We start from the raw sequence: 25,221 nt of genomic DNA on the forward strand, positions 1-25,221 counted from the left end.
TAATGAGGGTCAAGGCTCTCGTCCGTCAAGCTTCTGCGGATGGCTCCTGAGGATGCGTGTGCATAAATAGGAGCTTGCCAGCAGTCAGGAGTGCACTGTTAATAAACACTACTTTTCTGTGTGTGTGTGTGTGGAAACAGGCATTGCTTGGTTGAAAACCACAATAATTTAGTAACTTTATTTTAGTTTCTTCATTTTAGTTTCTTTTATGCTGTTTTTGTGTGCATGCTGTTGAAAATGTTTGTCTTCTGTAGTAATCCCATGATACCAGAAATGACATTTCAAAGCAGATGACCGTGATATCAAAAATGATAAAAATAAAAACAATAGTTTTTTTTGTCTTCATTTGGGCTGCACTGTGGAAAAGTGGTTAGCGTGCAGGCCACATAGCTAGGAGACCTGGATTCGATTGCCCCCCTCGGGCATCTCTGTGTGGAGTTTGCATGTTCTTCCATATTCCAAAAAACATGCATGTTAATATGACCTAAACACAAACAGTTAGTGTTTTGGTAAGCTGCTCTATAAGAGTCCACAACTCAATAGAAATGGCCGAAAAATGAGCATAATAGGTCTCCTTTAAATAACTTTTGAGTATTGTATCATCACCAGTTGAAAGCCAGTTTATCATTGATCCTCTCAGTATGTTGGCAGTTTGACACACCAACATCTTCTATTAGCTCTCAGCATGAGCCGCTCACTGGGTTGGGTGCAGTTTTTTAATGGTGACATTTTCATTTGCCTCAAAGCATTTGTACTGAGAGAAATAACAGCAACAAAATATTCACCTACTCCTGCTGTTCTCTAGCTAATGAACAAAAGCGCTCCTGTGCTTTTAATAATTACAGTGGATGTAATTTGTTGTAATTGTGTGTTGGTGTGGTGTTGTGAGATGAGATGGGTTGTTCTGGAGATTGGAGCAGTAGTTGGTCCATTACGCCTCTGTCTGTCTGCTGAGAAATGAGTTCTTCTTGGGAATGTGTCGTTTCATTCCATGTGGAGGAGCACTAGCAAAAGACATACGAGTAGCGTGCGTCTTTCCTTATGTGGGACGCGGTATTGATGACTGCTTCTCGGAACTAATCGTTGAGCTGTCAGTGAGTAATGGAATGACAAAAAAAACAGGTGGGCCCGTGGACGCTTCAAAAGAAATACAGCTGCGTTCTCCGTTTCACAGCTGGAAGTCAGGAAGACAAAATGAGCATTGCTAGTTAATTTAGCGGCATCAACTTCTGTCGAGCAGGCGGCCCTGTCAGTATTCATCATTTAACAAATTGATTTCTCTTCACATGCATATGCAAACGTGCCTCCAGCCAATCAAAACAGCATCCTGTTGTGACACACAGGAGTGTGTGTAAGTCACTCACAGGATGATGCTCCGAGCTTCCTCACATCCCAAACAAATACTGGTTTGAGTGTTCGCTTCAAGACAAGTTGATTTTTTTTTTCCAAAGACGTGGAGACAGAGGAAGTGCTTTTTCAAAGTGCCATAACAGTCATCCGTCACTTCTTTCAACTACGTTTCTACCAACTTAAAATTTCATCCTTCAAAATCTTATTTTTAGGGCATCTTGGAGCATTTCATTCTCGGCTCCACTTTGCATATCTTAAAATAAACACCTCTGAACTGAAAACACGCTGTCATTCTTTAGTTGTGTTTGCACTTTCCATGACCTGTGTTCCCTTTTTATCTTTAATAGAAGCACACATCCACTTTTGGTTAGTATGTGTGTGTGTTAGCCCATGTGAGTTAGGGAAGCTAAAGCCAAACATGGTATGAAATGGATTGCCAGCAGCGTGGTTCTGTGTGCTTACTGCTATGACTTATCTAATAGTACAAATGCATGTTTTCTCTGTGCAAAGTGAATACCTTACGGGATTGATTTCATTAAATGCATTTGTGTAGTTGATGTGAATTGAGACGTCAAGGCCAATTTTAAATCCCCCTTTCTTTGAAACTATTATTTCATGATTAATTGGAAAACGTGTCCATTGCTGTAAACTTTTAAATATATCGCCTTGTTATTTGTTTGACCTAGGATTGCATTGGGTGTAAAAACTGATGCAACTCCAAGTTATCCGGGCCTGTGACATGCATTGGGAATATCCAGTTTGGTCATTGTAATTTTAGCAACACTCGGTGAGCATCTCAAGTATGTCACGTTTCTTGGTGCATGTTACACTTGCCATACTGTTGTGTGCAATGAACTCAACTTAATGCTGGCTGAGCACTTAACTGCTTACTGGTATTGCAACATTAGCGTTGTTGCTGCTGTGTTGTGCCTTTCCAATTAAGGATCGACCGATACATGTGTTTTTTTCTTTGTATCGGTATCGGCCGATACGTGCATGGGTTCGCCGATGTATTTTTCCACTGCATGATTTACAGTCAGGCATCCGCCGGGGCACACACTGCGGAGGAGCAGTCATCACATCAATGCTAGATAAATTTAAACTACGACGGAAATGTTTTCTACAAGGTTGAATATTTATTTTTTAAAGTTGATGATGCCGTTTAAATGTGTGTTTAAGAAAGCTGAATCCTACTGTGTTCAGTGTTTCCATTTCAATAAATATTTGTTTAAACATGAGACCTGTAATATTTGTTATCATTGTAATTTTTTCATGTAAATTGAGGGATCAAAAGCAGTATCAGCCCAAGCAAAATCGGCCATCAGCTAAGGGTGATGGAAAAAAAATCGGTATCGGCATCGTCCCCCAAAAAAACATATCGGTCGATCCCTATTTCCAATAATCACCTGCTTCCCATTAATGGTACATCTTATAAATAGATAAATAGCCAAGGTATAATTGGAGTATTTACTGTATGTGGCAAAGTCAGCTGTGTTAATTACTGTGAAGACATTCTCATCCAAGGCACACATACCGGAACCACCACTAACCTTGAATGTTCCACTGTCTGGCAAAAATGCTAAACCTTTTTTGTTCTGAGGCATTATGAAATCATTTAGAGAGACTCTGACCTTGTGTGCACATGTGCGTGTGTATTAATGAGATTTTCATTTTCTTTTATCCACTCCTATGTACCTTTTTTAATGCAACATTGTATATTCATACGCTACCCCACTTTTCAACTCCAGTGACCACAGCACTTATCCCAGTACAGACACAACCACATACAAGGTCCCTTCTCACGCTCCAAAAGGTGCTCTCTGATGCCAGGTGACTGAAAAAATTTGCTGTTGCACTGAGAGAGTGGGAGCCTCCACATAATTAATTCCTGGCTGGTGCTGCATAACTCATGTCTTGATGGAAGCCTCTTCATCGTGTAAGGGTTTAGAATGTTATGGTCAGCCTGTATTTTGATATCAGAATATTAGACTGAATTGTGTGGATGTCTGGCATGAACAATAGACACTTTGATTTACTTTTGTGTGGGCAGTGGAAATGACTGGACATAACATATTGTATTCCCCTGAAAAAGGCATGATAAAATAATTCCATTGATTAATAATCAGTGGACAATCATTATATTAATCATGTTTTAAGGCAAATTGAGTTTGCTACTGACTGCAACCAGAAGAGGCCATATTCGTTCAATCTCAACTGGTTTGCTCTTTAAAGATGCTCATTCTGTCATCTGTGATGTCTCCTCCAGAAAACATTGTGCTTATTGTACCACTGACGTTGAAACAAAAGTTCAGAAGATTAATTACCAGCAGAGGTTGCAGGAAACCACCTGAAGTATTTCTTATTATTAATGCAATAACATGGCGCTGGCTGCATTTGAAGTACCATGCACGGTCAGTATCCAGAAGCATTATTCATCTCTGCAAGCACTTTAAAATGTTGGTTGAGCAACGCGGCTGTATATACTTGCAGGATTAATCTTTAATCATGGCTGAGCAGCTTCTTAGCATTATGACAACATTGATTCTGTTGCTTCTACAGTCGTGTAATAGATTCAATTAATTGGCGACTTCAAATTGTCAATAGGTATGAATGTGAGTGTGAATGGTTGTTTGTCTATATGTGCCCTGTGATTGGCTGGCGACCAGTCCAGGGTGTACCCTGCCTCTCGCCCGAAGACAGCTGGGATAGGCTCCAGCGCCCCCCGCGACCCTCGTGAGGATAAGCGGTAGAAAATGAATGAATGAATGAATGAATGAATGTATGAATGACCATGTTCATGTGCCCGCCGGGACCCACTCCTCCTGGTCCTCATGTCGAGGTGCAACGGTTTTGAACACTTCACCTCCGTGAACAGACAAAGATGAGTGCATAATACAAAAGCACCATTTTTCAGTAGAGATGAAAACAGTGCTGCACCCTGCAAATATTCTACAGTATTACCTCTTTACTAAAAATGAAATCATCACCTTTTCAAACTAGTGTTGTTGCATTTGCACCTACTTAAAATGAAACACTGTCAAGCAGTGGGGTCATTGTTGGCCCACAGATATACAGTGGTAGGAATAAGTTTGGGCACCCCTGATAATTTATTATTATCTTATCAGATTATTTTTTATGTGAAAATGATTTTCCAATGGATGGCAACTTCATTTTCACTCTGTATTCCTACAAAAAACATATTGAAACCGTAGCCCAAATCTGCACCATACTGTGGGTTGCCTGTACCGCAACCTAATATACTGTGTATATACACTGCTTTTTATACCTTTTTCTTTTGTTTCAATTCTGTTAATTGGTAATGGTAAAGGCTTAATTTTATTTTGAACCTGCAGACAGTTTAATTGGAATACATACATCTTCTAATTCATAAATCCATGTGTCCAAAAAGGAATAGGAAGAAGTAGGAGGTTTAAATTGACTTTGACCTTTTTAGTTTAGTCTGTGTTGTGATGATGTCCAAAATATCGGTAGGTACTCTGATCAGCAATAGCAAACTGCCAGCCTGGTAATATTCAACTTAGACATGTTGTCTTCCTCTGCCTGGTTTTTAATGCATCTGTCTCTCTCTGTTCAGTGCTTGGAGGTGTGGAGTCACGTGGTGTGCTGAGGAAGATCAGTGACATGCTGGAGGTGATTCTGAGGAGAATGGACAGTCTCGCCAAACTCAACAACACCACGACTGCCGACACGCGACGCCTGGATGAGCTCAGCTCAGCAATCAACAAGTAGGCTACTTTTTACCCCTGTAGGAATGGTAGGAATGATTGTGAAAGGGGCAATCACAAAGTTTGCTATTGCTTTTAAAAGGCGCGTTGATGATGAAGTAAATGGTCACATGCGTTACAGAAGAACCCCACAGCTCCTGAATTTTGGTTTTCTGACTTACTCAGTCACATAAAAACATGGATCTAACAATTCCAAAAAGGAAACATTGAAAAAGGCTATATTTTTCCTACTCTGCACCATACACAATTTATTCTTTCTGTTAACAATCAACTTGTCTCTGTGCAAAGCAGCTTTTATTTCCTGTTTTATTTGGTTTACTTGTCACCTCTTTATACACTATGTACCAGCATTTCCAGCTGTCACTGTCATTTTATTTAACTCTCCTTTCATATTTTAAATACCCTAAACCCAGTCTCTCTCACATATGCACAAACCTTGTTAAGTGATCCAGGATAAGCATTCAGCCTCACTAGAGCGGAAGGATGGAGCAATTAATACACTCTGCCTTTGGTGTTAACTTCAATCAATGTCTAGTAATGGACTATTTAATGCCAAGGAAGCAGAGTTATACATAGACCATGGCTGTGGAAAAGGTGTAACTCTTTTGTTGTAATTGTCAAGTGTGCACAAGGTACTCTTAATGGAATCAATATGTAGTTATTGCCGGTAGTTTGGGTAGAGAAAAAAAGGTTACTGTTGACATGTAATTAGAGTCACGTATACTAGATCAATACTGAAGGTGTCAGTCCTGTTTTAAATTGGGCTTATATAGTGCATCTCCAGATGCCTCGTTTCAACTTGGATAAATACATTTGAATTAGCAGCAGGTAGTCTGTGGTTACAACCTGAAGGTTCTTGTCTTACGAGGGTCATTTAAAATGTTCTAAGCCTCACACAGTGGAAAGGCTAAATAGTTATATTGTGGTAACACTAACATGTTTTATGAAACTGAAAAAGCGAATACAGAGTTCTGTTTTCATTTTTTCACGGGTGACAGACGAAGGTGAGGAGTGGACCAAAACAGAAGTTCAAGCAATTATAAGTATCTTACCAAAAAAAGAAGGTTTAACCCCAAAGGAAATCCATTAGGACAAATGGACAGACACTTGCTGAAGACTCCCCTCCTACGCAAATGTGGAAAAACCAGTCTCAGCACAGTAGATCATCCCAGTCAGTTCATCTATGAACCTCAACCACTAATGAACAGGCTGATGCCATTCACCGATTGGTCTTGGATGACTGATGCCTTACTGTCCAGCAGCTAACTAAGTCCACAGGCATCAGTTCCAGTTCAGCCCACACTCTTTAAACTGAGATCTTAGTTTAAATCTATCTAGTTAGGCCTAGCCGATTGCAAGATGGGTCACAAGAATGGACATTTCCAGGTTGATCCCAAGAACTTCCATCACAGATTGGTAACTCAGATGAAACATGGGTTCATCGCTTTGAACCTGAGACAAAACTTGAAACCAAGCACTGCAAACACTGCAAGCATTTGTTGGCAAGGACTGTATCATATATGACAATATTTTTGAGGTGTATAATGACATGACGATAAGTGTACCTTAATTTTTTTGAGTTTTGTATAAAAAAAAAATCTACAAACCTTAAGCCATGTAATTAAATACTTAATTGTAAAGCTTATTTATGTATTGGTAACAGACTGGCTAACTTTTTTGCTACAAAATTTTCCACAAAGTGTAATGTCTTTTCGTGTGATTAAGGAAGATGGAGTCACCCATGCAATTCCAACAGCATATGTATGTACATATTCTTACGACTCTTGTTTGCACAGACCGCCTCTGTGTATTGAGGGTGTTGGTACGAGAAACTGGGTACAAGAATAAACGTGCCTTCCGTCTTTCCTCAGAACCTGTATGTCGTCATCGTACATTGTAAAACGCTCCTTACGTTAAAGCGGTGAAGATACAATATACTCATCCAAACACACTACGCCAACACTGATAGTTTGCATTCACTATCCGCCATTCACTTCCACCAACCTTCGCCCATGTTTATTGCCATTTCAACTTGTTTAGTTTGGGAGGAGGCGGTTTAGTATCTATAGTGAGAGTAAATACTTCCCCACACGAACGTTCTTCTCCTCATGATGACAGCATTGGATTCATCTTATACAATATCAAAATCTGCCACGGTTCGCAACTCGGCTTGTTTACGTTTATCATTTATACCGGTTATAAGTAATTTTGTTATCATTGAAAGACTATATAGTCTCTATATCATAATATAAAACATATCGGCCAACCTTATACTACATATAATTTTAAAAAGAGCAAAAAATAAAGGCGCACATTTACAGAAAGATGTGCTCTCACTCGGAGGGAGTCTCATCTCTGTGTGAGCTTCATCGGTGCTGACACACTGCCGTGTAGTGGGAAATTGGACTGGATGTCTGAGGCCTCCGCCTGCAATTTCGCCATAGGGCAGCCATTCATTAGGGTAGAAAATATAACAAGGAAAGGAAGCAGACAGAGGGACAACAAAGACAAAAGATTGAGAGGACAAAAGGAGGCACAATGATGTGAAGTTGACTCGCAGTATTTTGGAGATTAGAACAATATTTTTTTTACCTTTTGGACTTTTGTTCTCTTTTGCTGGGCTTCATCTGGGCTTTTTACTTAAGTTAGTCACTAACAATGCCATGTTTTGGCACAAACTGACATATTGTGCAAAATCTTACCACTATGTTACAATTTATGCAATGTTTTAGTGTGTCATCGCTTTATTATACAACACTGGATTGAGGCAACTTTTCTGACTTTGTGAATATATTTTGACTCATTCTGATAATTTGTGTTATATGCACGATGGATCTCTTCTCATGGTTGTCATTTGCCTGTGGAATTCCAAGGTAGTTGCAGCTGTCCTGTACATCTGTTATGTTGCCTTCAGGTACTTCAACCGAGTCATTCGTGATCATCGTCCCTCGTCTAGATATAATTCTCCCACATTTATCTAGTCTGAATGACATTGCGATGTCATTTTTGCATAACGTTGTGAGGTGAATCAGTGTGATGTCACGGTCGTTCTTGGCATACAGCTTTATGTCATCCATGTAGAGGTGTTGACAGATCGTGTTTCCACTTCAGAACTGGTTATGATCTGACTGAGGAGGTTTAGGCCTATGCAGAACAGAAGCAGAGTATTTCTGTGGAATATGCCACATTTAATTCTCACCTGTGCAGTTGGCTTCCAGACCCGTCTTCTACAGCCTTATTGGGTATGTGATGAATGTTCTTAGCATCCTGTTGATATTTTACTGTGTAATAATGAGGCTTAATCGTTCTGTCGTCAAGCCAGGAAGACACAGGTTGGTGCTTCTGGTTTTACAGTCTTGGGCAATTGCCTTATCAACTACTGGTGGGCAAAACCGTTCATTTCAGTGAACCGGATCATTCCAGTTCATTCAGTAAAAAGATCCGTTCATTTCGGTCAATTGGTCATTAGCCTGTGATCTCCACCTGTGCATTGACCCGGTCAGCCATGTCGAGTCAGTCCGTTCACTCATGTTTACGTTCGTTCCGACTCAACAGCACAACAACATGTGATGACTAGAGGTGTGTCGGTCATGAACAAACGGGTTAAAAGAACTAGTTCTTTTTTGTGAATGGAGTGAACGAGGTCACCGACAGTGTCTGTCTATCTCTCTGTCTTTCAGGCAGCTAAAGCCACCCACCCACAGAGCAAGGCACAACCATAGACAGACAGGCAAGCACACAGATAGTCACGCCTTGCAAAAGGAACGGTGAACTGACTCTCCAGCCAATCAAAAAAAAAAAACATTTGCAACTGAACGGGTATTTTAGGGGCAGTGACCTCGTTCATTCCGTTCAAAAAAACGAGCTAGTTCACACCACTATTCTCAACCAGTAGCTGGTGTTTGGCTGCCCTGGTGTTATTGCCAAATGTACGAATATGCTCTGCTCATGTATTGATCCGTATGCCTACTCACTTTGGCCGCAATGATGCCTGCCCAAAGACGCTTCCTTTTCAACAGGGGCAGACCTTCTTCACACATGGGCTGGCCAGAGGCCAAATGAGCTTGCAAATTCTTCCTCTCTTGGCTTATATCTAAAAGTAGACAGCGCTCTAAAGAGGAGCTTGCTGAAGTAATTACCTGGACCCAGAGGGCCAAGCAGGGACAGGAAACCGGTAGTGAGAAAAGGTACTCATCAAGCCTGAGTTGCATGCAAAACTAAGCTAACCCCTGCTAGCTTTCATTCATGTTCTGTAACAGGATATTAAGCCAACTTTTGTCTGCGTTTATTGCTGTTTCAACTTGTTTATGTCGGGAGCAATATGTTTTAAGAAGAATACAAAAACGCTACAGCTGAACGGCGCTAGGACATTGCATGGTCAGAGGAGTGAAATATGTGTGAGTCACTTCATAATTAAATTTTAACTTTGAGTGTGTTTAAATGAGAGAGCAAGGTGTATAAAGTGTGTGGTTTTACAGCCTTAAAACATTCATTCATTCATTGTCTACCACTTATCCTCAAGAGGGTCGCGGGGAGTGCTGGAGCCTATCCCAGCTGTTTTCAGCGAGAGGCAGGGTACACCCTGGACTGGTCGCCAGCCAATCACAGGGCACATATAGACAAACAACCATTCACACTCATATTCATACCTATGGACAATTTGGAGTCGCCAATTAACCTAGCATGTTTTTGGAATGTGGGAGAAAATCGGAGTCCCCGAGAAAACCCACGCATGCACGGGGAGAACATGCAAATTCCACACAGAGATGGCCGAGGGTGGAATTGAACTCGGGTCTCCTAGCTGTGAGGCCTGCGTGCTAACCACTCAACCGCCGTGCAGCACCTTAAAACATATGATACTTAAAAAGTTAGCTACTAGTTAGATACTAATAGTTAGTTTCCTTATATACTGTAGATTGATAAGAAAAATTTTAATATCAGCATTGCATTTTTCTGTGATCTGCTGTGAACACTTCTTTTATCATCACAAATGATACAGTGAGTGTTTTGATGTATTTTTGTGAAAATTAATAAAGGCCAAGAAGCCACAATGAATGCTGAACCCACATCACATACACCTCTTGTGCTGGAGAGCGTCCAGTGATGCAGTGCTGCCCAGACTTTCCTGCTGGCTTAACAGGAAGAGCTCATTAGATGAGAGAGAGGGCACAACATCTTTTAAGTAGAATATGAGAAGACATTTTCATTTCCTATCTCCAGAGAGACTCCTTTTTTTGGCCATTGATTTCTTCCCCATTTCTCTTTATCACTGATCTTCTGGATGGTTCTGTAACACATTCTGGCTTGTTTAGCTCCTCTTGATCTGTTTTTGTTTTGCACATTTTGTTTAAAAAAATAAAATAAAAATTAAAAAAAAAAACAGTCATTCACACAAAATGTGTCAACGCGATGCTTCGTGTAGCAGTGGGATACCAACCAAAAAAGCCTTCTTGTATTCTTTGATGGCTATAATTTATTGTTTCAGTTGGCCTGTGTTCAACTAGCCTCTTTTAAATGAAAAGGAAGACAATTTTGTTTTAGTGCCCTTTGGTGCTCTCGGTCTGCTTTTTGCCGCTTGAGCTCTCTACTCCCATTTCGTGCATGTTTTTATGCAATTTATCTCCCCAGCATACCCCATATTTTTTTTCTCTGCTTCATATTTTTATTGCCCTCTAGGCCTTGTTGTTCAGCGCCCTTATCTCTTTGCGCTTTAATTGGCTTATCTCACTTTGTCCTTTTATGTATCATTTCCCTCTCTGTGGAGGACTTTTATTTCGAGAAGGTGTGGTTGCACTGAGGTGTGAGTCGAGGTTCAATCTTTCAGTGACCTTCGCCTACAAGGAGCTCATCTATAGTAATAATGCTGTAATTCAATATTATAGTGAATTAGGTGTTTTTTTTAACAGACCATATCAGTTGTTTTATGACTATGGCGTTGGCTCACAAAACCCCTTGTACAAAAATTACAGCCAGTTTATTCGTTCATTCATTCATTTTCTACCGCTTTTACTCACAAGGGTCGCAGGGGTGCTGGAGCCTATCCCAGCTGTCTTCGGGCGAGAGGCGGGGTACACCCTGGACTGGTGGCCAGTCAATCACAGGGCACATATAGACAAACAACCATTCACACTCACATTCATACCTATGGACAATTTGGAGTCACCAATTAACCTAGCATGTTTTTGGAATGTGGGAGGAAACCGGAGTACCCGGAGAAAACCCACGCATGCACGGGGAGAACATGCAAACTCCACACAGAGATGGCCGAGGGTGGAATTGAACCCTGATCTCCTAGCTGTGAGGTCTGCACGCTAACCACTCGTCCGCCGTGCCGCCCACAGCCAGTTTAGTGAACATAATTTAAAAACAATTAACTGTTAAAAACTGAATTTGTACCAAATTCTTGTGCAGCACATGTGACACTCCTCCACGGTTTTATGGAAATGCCAGTGGATGAGTGGTTAGCATATTGGCCACACAGTCAAGACTTGGGTTTGAATCTCCACTTGGGCATCTCTGTGTGGAGTTTGCATATTCTCTCCGTGTGTGCGTGGGTTTTTGTTAGGTTACGTGGCAACTCCAAATTGTTCATAGGTGTGAATGGTTTGTCTATATGTGATTTACTGGCAACAAGTCCTGGGTGTACCCCGTCTATCGCCCAAAGACATCTAGGATAGGTTCTAGCATAACCTCAACCCTCGTGAGGATAAGCAGCATAGAAGATGGATGCATGTTTGTGTAATGGCTGCAAATTAATAAACGGTCAAAGCAATGCCTTTTTTCTTTAGCTGTTGTTATGCATTATTATTTGTTTATTTCCATAAAGAATATAGAAGACCAACACAGTAACAGTAACAGAACAACCAAGGGGTAACAGTATATAATGTGTAATGTATTTTTTAATCAAGAATGTAAGACATTGGCTGCATGTCCTTCAAAGAGATATAATTCCAATGTCATTGTGATCACTACCTCAGGGATAACTGCACTTTTTTTTTTTTACCAATCATAGCTAGGCTAGCATTTTTTAAGAGGACTATAAAGTCAAAATAATTATGTCCCATGACAGGTATTTTTAGTCAAGTCAATTACTTTCACAAATGTTGTGGATGATGGCCAATTTTGTAATTGCCATTTTCCTTTAATATCCATATTCATTCATTGATTCATTCATTTTCTAACGCTTATCCTCACAAGGGTCGCAGGCATGCTGGAGCCTATCCCAGCTGTCTTCAGGCGAGAGGCGGGGTACACCCTGGACTGGTCGCCAGCCAATCACAGGGCACATATAGACAAACAACCATTCACACTCACATTCATACCTATGGACAATTTGGAGTCAACAATTAACCTAACATGTATGTTTTTGAATATGAATAATAAGTTGTTGTGCTTATGAATTTGGGGTTTAACGCTATAAAGGTCTTGTGAAAGACGTACTTCCACATAGCGTTCATTTTTGTTGTCATCCATTTTCATGCATTTGCTCTTGGCATCTAGTCAAGCAGCCTTGCACATCATTGCATGCCCACACATGCATGCACAATTGATCATATTGAGTGATTTGTTAGCATGCTGCATTGGGGAGCATGAATCAGGATTAAAGCCATATGCTGATTTGACAATACACAGAAACACTAACACTGAAGTGTCCATTAAAATAAAGTCATTAAAATGGAGGTAATGGGCACTGCGGCATAAATGAGCTTTAGTCATAATGCAAGCTCCACTTTGCATGATGTGCAACCATGCAGATACTTTGGGGGGGGGGGGGGGGGGGTCACAACTACAATCTACACGCAGACAACTTATTCAGCACATCGTATCTTGTGAATGAGAAGTTTTGTCATCCGGCAGAGGAAGTGGGAGCGCAGGTCTTTTTCTATTTCACGCTCCAACCAAGTGTCTACCAATTTGCATCACTCTCAAACACTTTCACATCTGTTGAGATGTTAAAATAGAGGAGGGAGCAGAGATGCAGAAACACGAGAGGGGATTGAGATAAAACATGGTAAAAGCTGCAACAAGACAAGAGTAAAAGGGCCCAAAAAAAAACTAAAATGGAATTATTGTACACATACAAATCTGCGGTGCATTAACATCAAATTACTACTGGGCTCTGAAGATGAAAATCCACCACATATAAGCATTTACTGGGAGGCATTGCACCATTTTTGTCATCTGCAAGCATAGTCTGGAATCAGTTTTTCTGATGTTGCACATTAGGCACCACATGAACGTACTTGCAAATGTCACATGCTTTTTGACTTTATTATTTTTTTCAGCTTTAGTACTTGGGGGGTCAATGGTTAACCCTAATTTTTCAAGCTATAAACAGTTATAAAAGCTCTAAAAATATGTATGGAAATCAGACTAAAAGTTTCCATACACCAGTAACCCAAAATGTGCATACGGACAAAAATATTTATTCTTGTAAAAAGTGGTGTACGCACACATTCACGCAATTTGTGGTTTATAGATTCCACCTTGAGAAGTGTGCGTACGCAACTCCGCCTCAAGACACACCCTTTTCACGCCTCCGCTACACCGTAGAAGGTCAGTGCAAAGTGACTCGTGGATGTGGCGTCCATATTTAAAGAGGCTTAATTGCCTTGTAGTCACGGATGGTGGGAAGAAGATGAGGATGAATAAAAGGGCTTTCAAAGAAATGGAGGCGACATAACAAATAAAACTAAGATTGAGTGACAGCATATCCGCTCTCATCGCCGTGGATGGAGCAGGGCAAACCAAGAAACTACTAAAAAACCTGAGTAAGACCCCTGAGCATTCCTTGGAAAAAAGTCAAAGTGGGGTACATGAACAAAAATGACAAAAATGACAGAGCGTGAAGTTGTTCAGTGCTCTGTGTGCATCACATGACCAAATAAGTAAGTTTAATGATTTTGAGCACGTAAGAGCACATACGTTGGGATGTACAGTAACTCCCTGTTTACAGGGAATATTGCAAGGAGGATTGTTGATATTTCCGTCTTTCTAATCATCAGCATAGATCCCAACTTTCACTGGAGTTACATTCCAGGACAAAAAAAAACTGCTTTGCCATTGTTCACTCACGACACAATTCAAGTTTAAGCCCAAAATATGCCTTGCACACTTGACTCTAAGTGTAATTTGTACTTTTGTGCTATATGTCTGCAGGTTTCAACCAGCCAGCCTCATGGAGATGATCCAGGCTATTGCCCAGAATGTCTCCAACATGGCAATCAGGGTGGAGCAGATACTGCAGAACAGTATTATGCAAGGCAAAGGTACCAGACATAAGTTGTGAAATATTATACCAATACTGATTAACTGCCCACCAAGCCAGAAGTAATCTGGGATAGGCTCTAGCATACACGTGATACTAATGAGGACACTGGTTTAGAAAACAGAGGAATGGACTTGCACAGTATATACAGTACAACAGCAGAACACATTGTATGGCCGTGCATTACAATTCTAATAGTTTTGTAAATTGATCTATGCTTACCCTCATCTCTGTACATGTTTGTTTCAATAGATGGGGATGACTTGTTTATGAAATAGTCTCAATTTCATTAAGCAAATAGAAACGACGTAAAAGGAGAGAGGGGGATTTGGGTAGGTGATTTCAAAAAGGGAAAAGCAAGAAGTGTTGCGTTCACAAACAATATCAATATCTACCAAGCAGATTTATTCTCTCTCATAACGTTTATCCTTTTTTTTGCCAGCAGCAGACAGGCAGTTAACTCAGTCAATGGAGCAATTAATGCAGTGTGTGTGGCCCAGGTTAGCATAGTCAGTCTGTGGCGTGACCCGAGGGTAGTTGGCAGGAGCGAGACATGCTGTACTGCTTTTTTAAAGCTATGGTGGTAGGCTGCATGGGAGACGGACTGTTGGAGCTGTGTCATGCCCCTGCTGCGTTGCTGTGGAAGAATGAGGTTATTTTCACAAGCCTGCACAAGAAATGCATTAATTAACTTTAAATATCTTTCTCTTTGTCTTTTGTTTTACATTGTACATAACCTGAGTAGTATGCCAGTCAAAATAACAATGTAGCGTTCATTATATATACCCTTCATTATGTCCAGTTAGCATTTGTGATCAAACATGTGCAGGCAGTGGAAATGATTATGCAAAACACAAAGTAGTCAAACATATTAAAAAGGTTTCCGCAATGGCTACATTGCTGAAACAATTGAAAACACGCACTTCTATAGTGGATTGCTGCAGAGACACTAGCAAATTAGACATCTAAAAAGTGACATTTATGACATGGGTGACACGTGACCCATACAACTTTCTCGATCGACAGGATGGCAAACTGTATATTTCCATTCATACAATGTGGCGGGTATGCTGGAGCCTAGACGGATTGTATTTTGAAATAAAATAATTACATGGAAACCTTGATTGCAGCCATCATGTTGTGGAATTTGATAGGGCACGTGTTAAATGAGCCGATGAGCAGTATCATGTTGATTAATTGCTGTATGGATCATTAACCTCAATCTCTACATATTAACATTTGGACCTTAGAGCTTTTGGACTAATGAAACCACAATTACTGCATGTAAAGCAGATTCCATAGTATGTTTAATGTACGGTAACATAACTAAAGTACTCACCAAATACTTAGCTACTAAGGAGTGGTGGTAGTTCATCCTGTAGGGACTTTACCTTGGGGTATTTCAAGGGCCTCTGTGTACCAAAGTACACACTTTAGGACTGCTTGTTGCTGCCAAAGTGCCCTAAACCAAAGCACAGGGATCTAGACCTTGTAATAACTGCTCAGAGGGCTCTGCACGACAGGATTGTGAATGTGCTTGTGTGTATTCCATTCATATTTATGCTCAGTATAACAAAGTTTAAACTTGTAAACGTGTTCAAATAAATACAGGTTGTTCTCGGTTTATTTTATGCCCAAAGGTTATCATATCATCAGAATTTCCTACAGTTCCACGTTCTCATTTCTTAATTGTGTCTTTTCAACAGTGCGAGATGGGACATCAACCCAGTGTGATATACCCAAAGACCCCCGCTACCCAGAATGTCCTGGAAAAGTGGATGTGAGTGCCATTCTCACTTTGACATTTTGCCAATGGGAAGGCTCCTGTGGTTCACATATTTGTTGATTTGTGTTTATTATGCACCATGGGTGAGGTCGTTGTTTGGATCGTTTCTGGTGAAAAGCTACTTAAACCCTCAAAAGGTTGTCTCAGCAACTGGCAGGCCGGATTTCAAACGCTTGACAGGATGGATGAGGACCTCGGGCCGTAGTTTACCCATCCCTATGTTAAATAGTAAATAAAGACAATGGCTGTGTTCACACTGCAGTTTATAATGTCAAATTGGCATTTTTTTGTATTTTTTTAGAAAAGAATGCGACTTGTATTTGTGTGAGCACAATGCTTCCAAGAAGTGACACGCTTGCACACAACACAATGTCACACACGTGTAGTAAAGATGGTCCTAATTTGTGGTCTTATTACAACCAGTCAACCAGCTTGTGTCATGCACTTTGTCATTGACTCCAAACACTTCAAGATAGCTTCACTCTTAAAACTGTACACATTCTTCACAGTCATCCTCCCACACATCACCTGATATTATGTTCACTGTATATTTGCTAGTGTTGTTATGGAGGGATTTGTTGTGCTTTAAATAATAAATACGTTTGTGCAGCTGCAGCAGTTACTAAAAGCATATTGCTTGACAGCTCATTGTATCTCAAGTAGATTATGTCTTGCTCAGGAAGCACTGAATGAAATTCCAATCAAATAAAATGTTTTGACAGTAAGAGTAACTCTCGGTGAAAGAAACCCAATTCTACTCCTACTTTTATTATTATACTATTAATTCAGTTGTGTATGTAGAGTTAATGCATATGTGCATATGTTCCTCTAGTGGATGCGAGCACGCTGGACCTCAGACCCTTGCTACGCATTCTACGGTGTTGATGGCTCCGACTGCTCCTTCCTCATCTACCTGAGTGAAGTGGAGTGGTTCTGCCCCCCACTGGCCTGGAGGAACCAGAGCAGCCAGCCTACCCAGCATGTTCACCAGCCAAAGGGACCCAAAAGGCCGGTGAGTCACACGATATGTAATTTTGTACACACTACTACATACACGACTTAAAGGGGGTATTTATATTAATATTTTCACATTTCATAGGTGTATGAATTGCATAATCCATAACATACATAACATCCATACAAAAACAGCGTTCTGGGTGCCTTGAAATTGTATTTTTGCAAAACTGCTTCTAGAGTGGGAATGTCTGAAAATGGCAGCTTGTCATTTCTGTGTAGACAACCCAAAGCGCTGTTTTTCAGAAACGATTACGTCACCGACCCACCACCACCCCATCAGCATCATGTGCTTTGACGACAACCCAACATAATATCAGAATATTTTGACGGACATGACTCTCCCAGTCGACATTCTTCAGATATTTTGTAATCGTATTCAAATAAATTAAACATGGTAACAATACCTTCAGAAAAGGAGTGTCGCTTATCTTGGTTGTGTTCGCTGACAGTTCACCACACTGGCATTTAATTGTGTGCTAGAAAGAATATAACTACTGTTTTGGCCACAGTAGATGATCTGTTGAAGCTGTTTGACTGTGAATTCCAATTAATTTAGTGAGTTATGTATGAGGTCTGTTGACGGGAGGAATGTTATAACTAGAATAAAACATTTTACTGTCTTAGATGCCCACTCTAATGGTCTAATCATTTCAGTCATTTTTTGTTATTGATAATCTTGTCGTCTGCTGCTGGCCGTCTCGGGGGAAAAATGACTCCGTTCATTATGTATCATATACTGTGCAGTGCATCTGGGAGTGTGAGCCACCAGTCCCCATTCCTTCACAGCAGTTCACTTTCATCTGACCCTATTCAAAGTCTACTAATTAGGCATGCCTGATCCATCCATCATCCACTCTTTTTTTTTTTTTCTTCTCCGCTGACTCAGGGGTCACGGAGCAGATCGACCTTGTCATTTGCCACACACAAACTAGTTTTATACTGCATAGTATGTACAGAGAGAGACTCATTCTTAATTGAACAGTTGATATACAGTGACGTGCAAGATGTGTTCAATGAATTGTACAAGTGTTTTTAGAAGTTTAGAGGTTATTGATCATGACTACATGACTACTTTGGGTGTTTGAAAAGAGTTGAATAGGGCTGAGCACCATGCACATAATCTTTATAGTGCATTCATGACTGTAGCTAATACCACTGTTCTGAAAGGGGACCTATTATGCTTTTTTCACTTTTCTGACCTATAAATGTCGTTTCAAAGTTTCAGATAATAAGGTTTGCACATTTGGAAGTGAGCCCTGAAAGATGTTTGGGATGGCTCAAAAAGGCATCGCGAAACTGTCCCTTTGTGATGTCACAGAGGGGAGGACTTCCTTATATGGCCGTGTCTGTAAGCAGATGAGCGGTCCCCATACCCCAAACTTCGGACTGTCCAATCTCTACTTCTGGATCGGATTCAGGATCCAACGCATATGGCTGAATGTTAAAAGCAGATGTTTTAAAAAGATAAATTGCAGTTTATTATCGACTGCTATACCGTTTATCAAAGTTAGCGGCACAAACCGGAAGTGTTTCTAAGCACTTGGGAGTGTGACCAACCACAGCAGAGTGGCCGTGAGGTGGATTAAAACAGACCGTTTTCGCGGGAACCATGAAATCCAAAGAAATACAGCTGAATAGGTGCAGATTCTGGAAGATCTATAAAGCTTTGAGTGCTGGTTAGCATTTGTAGCTGCTCTATAGGAGTCCACAACTCAATACAAAGGGCCGAAAATGAGCATAATAGATCCCCTTTAAAATGAATATGTATACTTAGAAACAAATAAGTGCGGTGATTAATGGACTGACCGCATAGTTGGCAGTCACAGTGGCCATTTCCATCGTCCATTCCAGCAGTACAGTCATGAATATTTTAGATACTTATAAATATGATGCATGTGCTCAACACTGTAATACCCACCCGATACTTTTATTACAGGGCCAAAATTCAATGCCAGGTTTTTGAGTAGGTGTTGACATTGATGTCCTGCGACGGGTTTTTTTTTTTTTACTTCTACTTTATCTCACTTCACTATATCTCTCCATTTAATCTCCATTCATCAACCCCTCTTCCTAGGCTGCTTTCCGCACAGATCTGTCCGTGTTACTGGACCAGATTGGTAACGGAAAGGAGTCTCTTAGCTTCATGAAGCGAAGAATCCGTCGTCTCGCACAGCAGTGGGCTACAGCTGCCCAGCGCCTCGATTCCACGCTGGAGCACCGCTGGAGGGACCAGAAGAAGGTACAAGGGAGGTTATGTGATTTGTCTCCACACAACATCTTTAATTTGTCATTAGGCCTGTCACGATAAACTTTACTGGTCGATATTTGTGCTATTAATTAGCGATAATTTTGACTGAACAAACAATTATTAAGATTATCATTCAAAGATCATTGTGTCATGTCACATTTGCACCACTGGTGTAGTGTACCTGTGTGAGACTTACCATATTTGCTACGAATCATGAAGCTTCACCATGTCACACACTATTCGAGGGCTCATAATAATCATCCTGTTTTTGTTGTTTTTATTTTTATCATTCGAAAAATCTATACATCCATTATTGTGACAAGCCTATTTGTTATTAAATAGACAAGGATAACAAAGAACCCCAAGCGTCCATAGTCCATAAACACATGATTAACATGGCATGTCTAAATTGCCCACTAAGTGTTAAACTGTTTGTGAATGGTGGTTTGTCATAGTGTGTCAACCCTGTGATTGACTGGTGTTCCGCCAGGGTGACCCCTGTACAGATGAAATATGATGGATGGATTTTAAGGCTCAGTTCCAACCTCTGTAGCTGAATGCATTCTCTCAATCTGCGCTATATTTCCATCCCTGTGCAGTTTTTATAGCACACGGCAAGGCATAGAGTTGCAACATTCCCATCCAGAAATGAAATGTCTGAGTATAAAAGCTGGCGAGGAGACACTAATAATAGATAGACTTGTAGAATGTTTGAGAGAGTGAATTGTAGAGCCGAAAACACTGTACAAACTGCTGTATTTCCTCATATAGTGGCCAGTAGCATTTATTTAGTCAACTGAAGAGGGTACCAGGCATCAAGGCTTTGTTTCAATGTGTAAAATGACTGCTCCGAAGCACACCGTAGACGTAAACAGGCACATTAATAATAATCATAACAATTGCACAGGCTACAGTTGCGGCCGTATTCCACTTGGAGCTAAAACTCTGAACCCCCCCAACATCCACTTCCTGTCCTCCACCTGTCCAGTTGAAACATGAAACAAAAGGAGGTCACTAGTGATAACGGTGATTGGGTTCGTGACTTTATGTCAAGCTATACTGGTGCCAGAGGACAATGATGATGAGAAAGGGAGGGATTGTTGGTCATAAAGAAGGCACAGTGGAAAATGGATTCAGGAGTGTTGAATGAATGAGCAAAAAGAGAGTGGTAAAGCTCTGCTGTGGAGCCCGTGGCTGCTGGTTTCATTATAAAGTAGTTAAAGTGTGAAACTTAGCGTGCCATCTAAATCTGGACTTTATAACATTCAAAGGACAAACAAAAGCACCGAACAGAAAATGAAGATAAAAGTTCTTTTGATGAAGCAGTTTATGAACACATTTAGCGGCTTTTCCAAAATGTTGCCCACTGCCTGGATTGCTTCCTAAAGTTAGTTAACGCGGGTAGCAATAGTACCCTGTCACTGTGATTGATATTTGCCTTTTTTATGCAGTGCACCGAGGGGATTTGTTACTCTCTATCACGGCTGCTTGAGGAGCCTAAATGCCTTACAATGAGCTGCTACTATCTCAGAAGCAGATGTCCTCGTGTTTGTATGTGTTAGCCTTGCTGTCAGAGGCTGTTCATCACTGTAATCGCAAGTGTGATTGGTGGTGGCAAGGTGCTACAGTGGCGTGTAGTAGTGACGAGCGGCTGGATTTGATCCTGAGACCTTTTGATGTAAAATTTGCATATTCTCTATTAGCCTGTTTTGCATCCGCTCACAGGCTATAGCATAAATGTTCAGTTAATGCTAAAGGTTTGACTTGACTCAAAGTCAGGAAGTACCAATGTGATTGTGAAGGTTATTGGCTGGGCGACCTTTTCCAAAAATAGACCTTTCTTCCACACCAAACGTTGATGTTACATAGCAAGATAAGTGGTGAAAGATAATGAACACATAAATGACTTCCTCCCAGCAATGCTGAAAAGTACAAGGATATGCTTCACTTCAATTAAATTTTACCTAAAAGGGTTGTGTGACCTGCCAATGACTTTTCACAACTTGTCTTTAACACAATCCACATCCACATTAATTCACATTGAAATCAATAGTCACAATTTAGAATTGTAAATGCGACATGTTTCTGACAATTCTCCTGTTTGGATGAGTGTTGATTGAAGAAAGTCAATGTTAACTCTGAAAATGAATGAAAAAATAGGAATAGAATTTTTAATCTTTTAAAATAATCTTAATTTTTTTGTATTTCCTTTGTCAGAGTAGCCGTTCTGTCGGTACTTCAGGTTTAAAAATAATTAATGTACTGTAAGACTCAAGGGAATTGACCTAATTTCACAATCCAGTTGAAGTGTATTCACTGCTGTTTTGAATTTTCTCATCAAGTGACTTTCAAAGCATCCATGGAAGCTGAATATGTTCTATATATTTGAGTGTCAGCTCCTTTGAGAGCCGACTGACCTCTGACTGATCTCATGAAGATTATGCTGAGGACCAACTTTGCAGGTGGGAACAGTGGGATTGAGAGAAAAATATTGTATATACTCAGATCTAATAATTATCACATATAAATACCTCTGCTATAGAGATGCCTCCATTGTAACAAAAATCAACCACCACATGTCGCAGTAGTTGTCTTTAACTCAACACATGTATTGTCACTTGGGAATGCCCTCTTTTCTAAAGAGTTCAGACCATAATTGCCACATAAACAAAACAAAAACCGAACAACGTAGAACATAATTGCAAACAATATAGAACATATTTAAGCACAGTTCAAAAATCATGTCAGTGACCCTTCAAGGTTCATCTCACTTTTGCCAGAAAATGTCTTGATCATCAGGATGTTTGGAAAAATGCTCTGTGGTCTAATGAGACCAAATTTTACTTTTTGTAAGGTGCATGTCCCATCCCGTCTAGCGTAAAATGAAAAAGTAAGACTTCAGAAAAAGAACGTCATAGCAACAGTAAAATATGTTGGTGGTAGTGTGATGGTCTGGGGGTGTTTTGTTACTACTCTGCTAGGACCTGGAACACTTGCTGTGATAAATGGAACCTGATGTCTACCAAAAAATCCTGAAGAAGAATGTCCGGCCATCTTTAGTGACCTTGAGCTGAAACCAACTTGGGTTCTGGAGCAGAACCTCTCATACACTTAAAAAGAGCGTTGGTCCGCGTTTACTGAGTAGCATAGTGTGTCCATCATTAATGCGCCTTTCCCGGCAAGAGCGAGCAGCTTCTCCTAGCAAACGCTGTGGTCTTCTCCATAGAAACACAGCAGCATAGTGTGTGCGACATTAATGCACATTTCTTGGTGGGAATGCGATGCTTCTGGTTTCAGCAACAGTTTGGATACTTCAAGTTAATTTTCACAAAAACAGTCCCATGTCAAATGCCGTTGACAGATGAAAGTATTTTTCTCTTGTTGGGAATCACCACTCCAACCACTTCTGCCTGAGCTTGCATCGTAGAAAGAATTCCTGGTAACCACAGCTAACAACCAGAAACAGAGCAAAGCAGAGCTGTGTGGAGGGCAATCTTAGAGCGTATATGGCCTGCAACGCATGCCTATATAAGAAGCCTGGCTCCTTGTGATGTCACGAGAAGCCAGTGTTAGAAAGAAACTGAGTGTTCAGAGCCATCCCAGAGTTCTCTCATGGCTCACTTCCAAATGCGCAAACCTCCTTAACTCAAACTTTGGCATTGTTTAACACTACAATACAACATTCTAACAACATTTATAGGTCAGAAAAGTTGAAAAAGCATAATAGGTGCCCTTTAAGGAATGTCTGGAGATTGTGTTGTAGTGAGAGGAGAATGAGAAGGTGAATTTAAGGGTAGTGTATGTCGGATGACAGTGCCAGCTTGTGTTGCCACATGTGAAGTTCCATCAGCCTGCTCTGTCTGACCTTCACAAGAGGCCGTAGTGTGCACACTCTCTCACACACACACACACACACACACACACACAAAAATCTCGCATAATTAAAGGCGCTTGTACTGTCAAGCTTTCCTCTGCCACCGAGCAAATGATTTAGTAATTAATTTACTCTTATTTCTTCCCCAAAATTACGTTCAAGCAGATTTACCAGGGATCACATTGTTAGTACATGCACACACACATGTACTGCAAGAATGGGTTTGATTCATAGTAATGCCTGGTTGAAATGAGTTGTATATAACTGTAAACAATGGAATATATGATAGCAGGGCCAACACACCATAGCCTCAAAGGACAAACTGTAATCCAACAGAAACAAGAGAAGCTAATATCTAAATAAGATAACAAGGCTAACCCTAACACTTTAGCTTACCTTTGTTACCTTTGGTATCAGCCGGTATCATGACAGGCCCAGGCAACCAGCTGACTTGGGCAGGCCAGGGCGTCATGCTATGTGAAGGACCCGGTCTGATTGTTCCTGGTCACAGATGGCGAGTGACCCTTGGCACCTGCTGTCAGGCAGAAGGGTGCTCAAAGCGCAGTTGGAGCAGCCAGCATTACGAGATGCTCTGTGGTTTGTTGACTTTGGTGACCAGCTCAACACTCCAGACTGCCAGCACATAGAGAGCTGCTGACGTCCCCAGTGCTTCAGTTTCAGTCAGTGCCCCATTTGTTTGGGACAGTGTGACAAACACTGAATGTGTACTGTATGTAGACTGCTCACAATAAGTTAGGGATATTGTTATTTACATGACACTGTAGTGGTAGGTTATCGGGACATAATTCACCTCGGAACGATCAATAGGGGAGGGGTTGCCACCCAGAGGGGTGGGCGCAAGGGACGGGGGTTTTCCGCTTCCTGTTGTGGTTGAGAGACGGGGCTTTCATGTCTTACGTAGCAAAGAGTGCAAGTTAATGTTTGCAAGAAAAATAACGTTTTCTCCCAAATTCGACACTCTGCCTCAGACTCCAGTTCTTCGGCGCTTCACTGGTGACCCCGACATTACCAGTGAAGCGCCAAAGAACTGGAGTCTGAGGTGACCCCGACAGTACCAGTGAAGCGCCGAAGAACTGGAGGCGGAGTGTCGAATTTGGGAGAAAACTTTATTTTTCTTGCAAACATTAACTTGCACTCTTTGCTACGTAAGACATGAAAGTCCCGTCTCTCAACCACAACAGGAAGCGGAAAACCCCCGTCATTTGCGCCCACCCCTCCGGGTGGCAACCCCTCCCCTATTGATCGTTCCGGGGTGAATTATGTCCCGGTAACCTACCACTACAACACTCTGTTATTCTTTGTTTACATCACAATTTGCAGGCTATTGGATCACTGCAGGGACATAGCAGACAGTTGCCGCTAGCATAGCAAGCTACCAAGCTAACTAAATTCAATTTAGTTATTCTAGTTACTTACTTATTCTCCAGAAAGTGATTCAAGTAAGTGGTAAGGAAGGACAAAGAAGCCAAAAACTTACCACTTCCACACAAAATGGAGAAGCTTTTTTTCTCTGTCTTAGCCATGGCATGTCAGCTCGGCTCAGCCATTGGAATAACTACGATAGTTTAATACTTATGGTAATTAAAAAAAAACTAGCATTCCAAATCTTATTGCCATTATCTACAACTTTGATGTAAAAAAAATTGTAAATGCCCGAGAGGCTGGATTCTTCTATCTTTTTTTGCTGTTGTTTATGTAACACAAGCTCCCCAAGTAGGTTTGCCGAGCCTGAAAAGTAATGGTGCCGATGCCATGGGTTGTCATCCTTGCCATCTGCCACCATAACTGTAATGAAAATTCATTTATCCGCTTTTTATGAAGCAGAAGATAATAGATTCGGCTTATTAAACCGGGGGATTTTTCACGCCAGCTGGACTCGCCACGGAGGTTGACAGTTGCTGTTTGTCCAAT

The 25,221-nt window shown here is 40.9% G+C and overlaps 1 protein-coding gene across 3 annotated transcripts in view; it reads left to right on the forward strand.

Annotated features, from left to right (window-relative positions):
• LOC131134126 (alpha-1,6-mannosylglycoprotein 6-beta-N-acetylglucosaminyltransferase B-like) overlaps positions 1–25,221 on the forward strand; it is a 77,020-nt gene that overhangs the window by 21,189 nt on the left and 30,610 nt on the right. For 2 of the 3 annotated variants that reach the window (XM_058079026.2, XM_058079008.2), the window contains 5 exons: positions 4,946–5,096; positions 14,256–14,365; positions 16,071–16,144; positions 16,983–17,162; positions 19,242–19,406. In XM_058079026.2, the coding sequence (XP_057935009.2) occupies positions 4,993–5,096; positions 14,256–14,365; positions 16,071–16,144; positions 16,983–17,162; positions 19,242–19,406 (633 nt within the window). In that variant the 5' untranslated portion in view covers positions 4,946–4,992. The remainder of the gene's footprint in view (positions 1–4,945; positions 5,097–14,255; positions 14,366–16,070; positions 16,145–16,982; positions 17,163–19,241; positions 19,407–25,221) is intronic. The other variant, XM_058079019.2, reaches the window with a different exon arrangement.

This window comes from Doryrhamphus excisus, linkage group LG9, assembly GCF_037039965.1.
Source record: "Doryrhamphus excisus strain RoL-2023G ecotype Guam linkage group LG9, RoL_Dexc_Guam_v1.1, whole genome shotgun sequence".
Lineage (NCBI taxonomy): Eukaryota > Metazoa > Chordata > Actinopteri > Syngnathiformes > Syngnathidae > Doryrhamphus > Doryrhamphus excisus.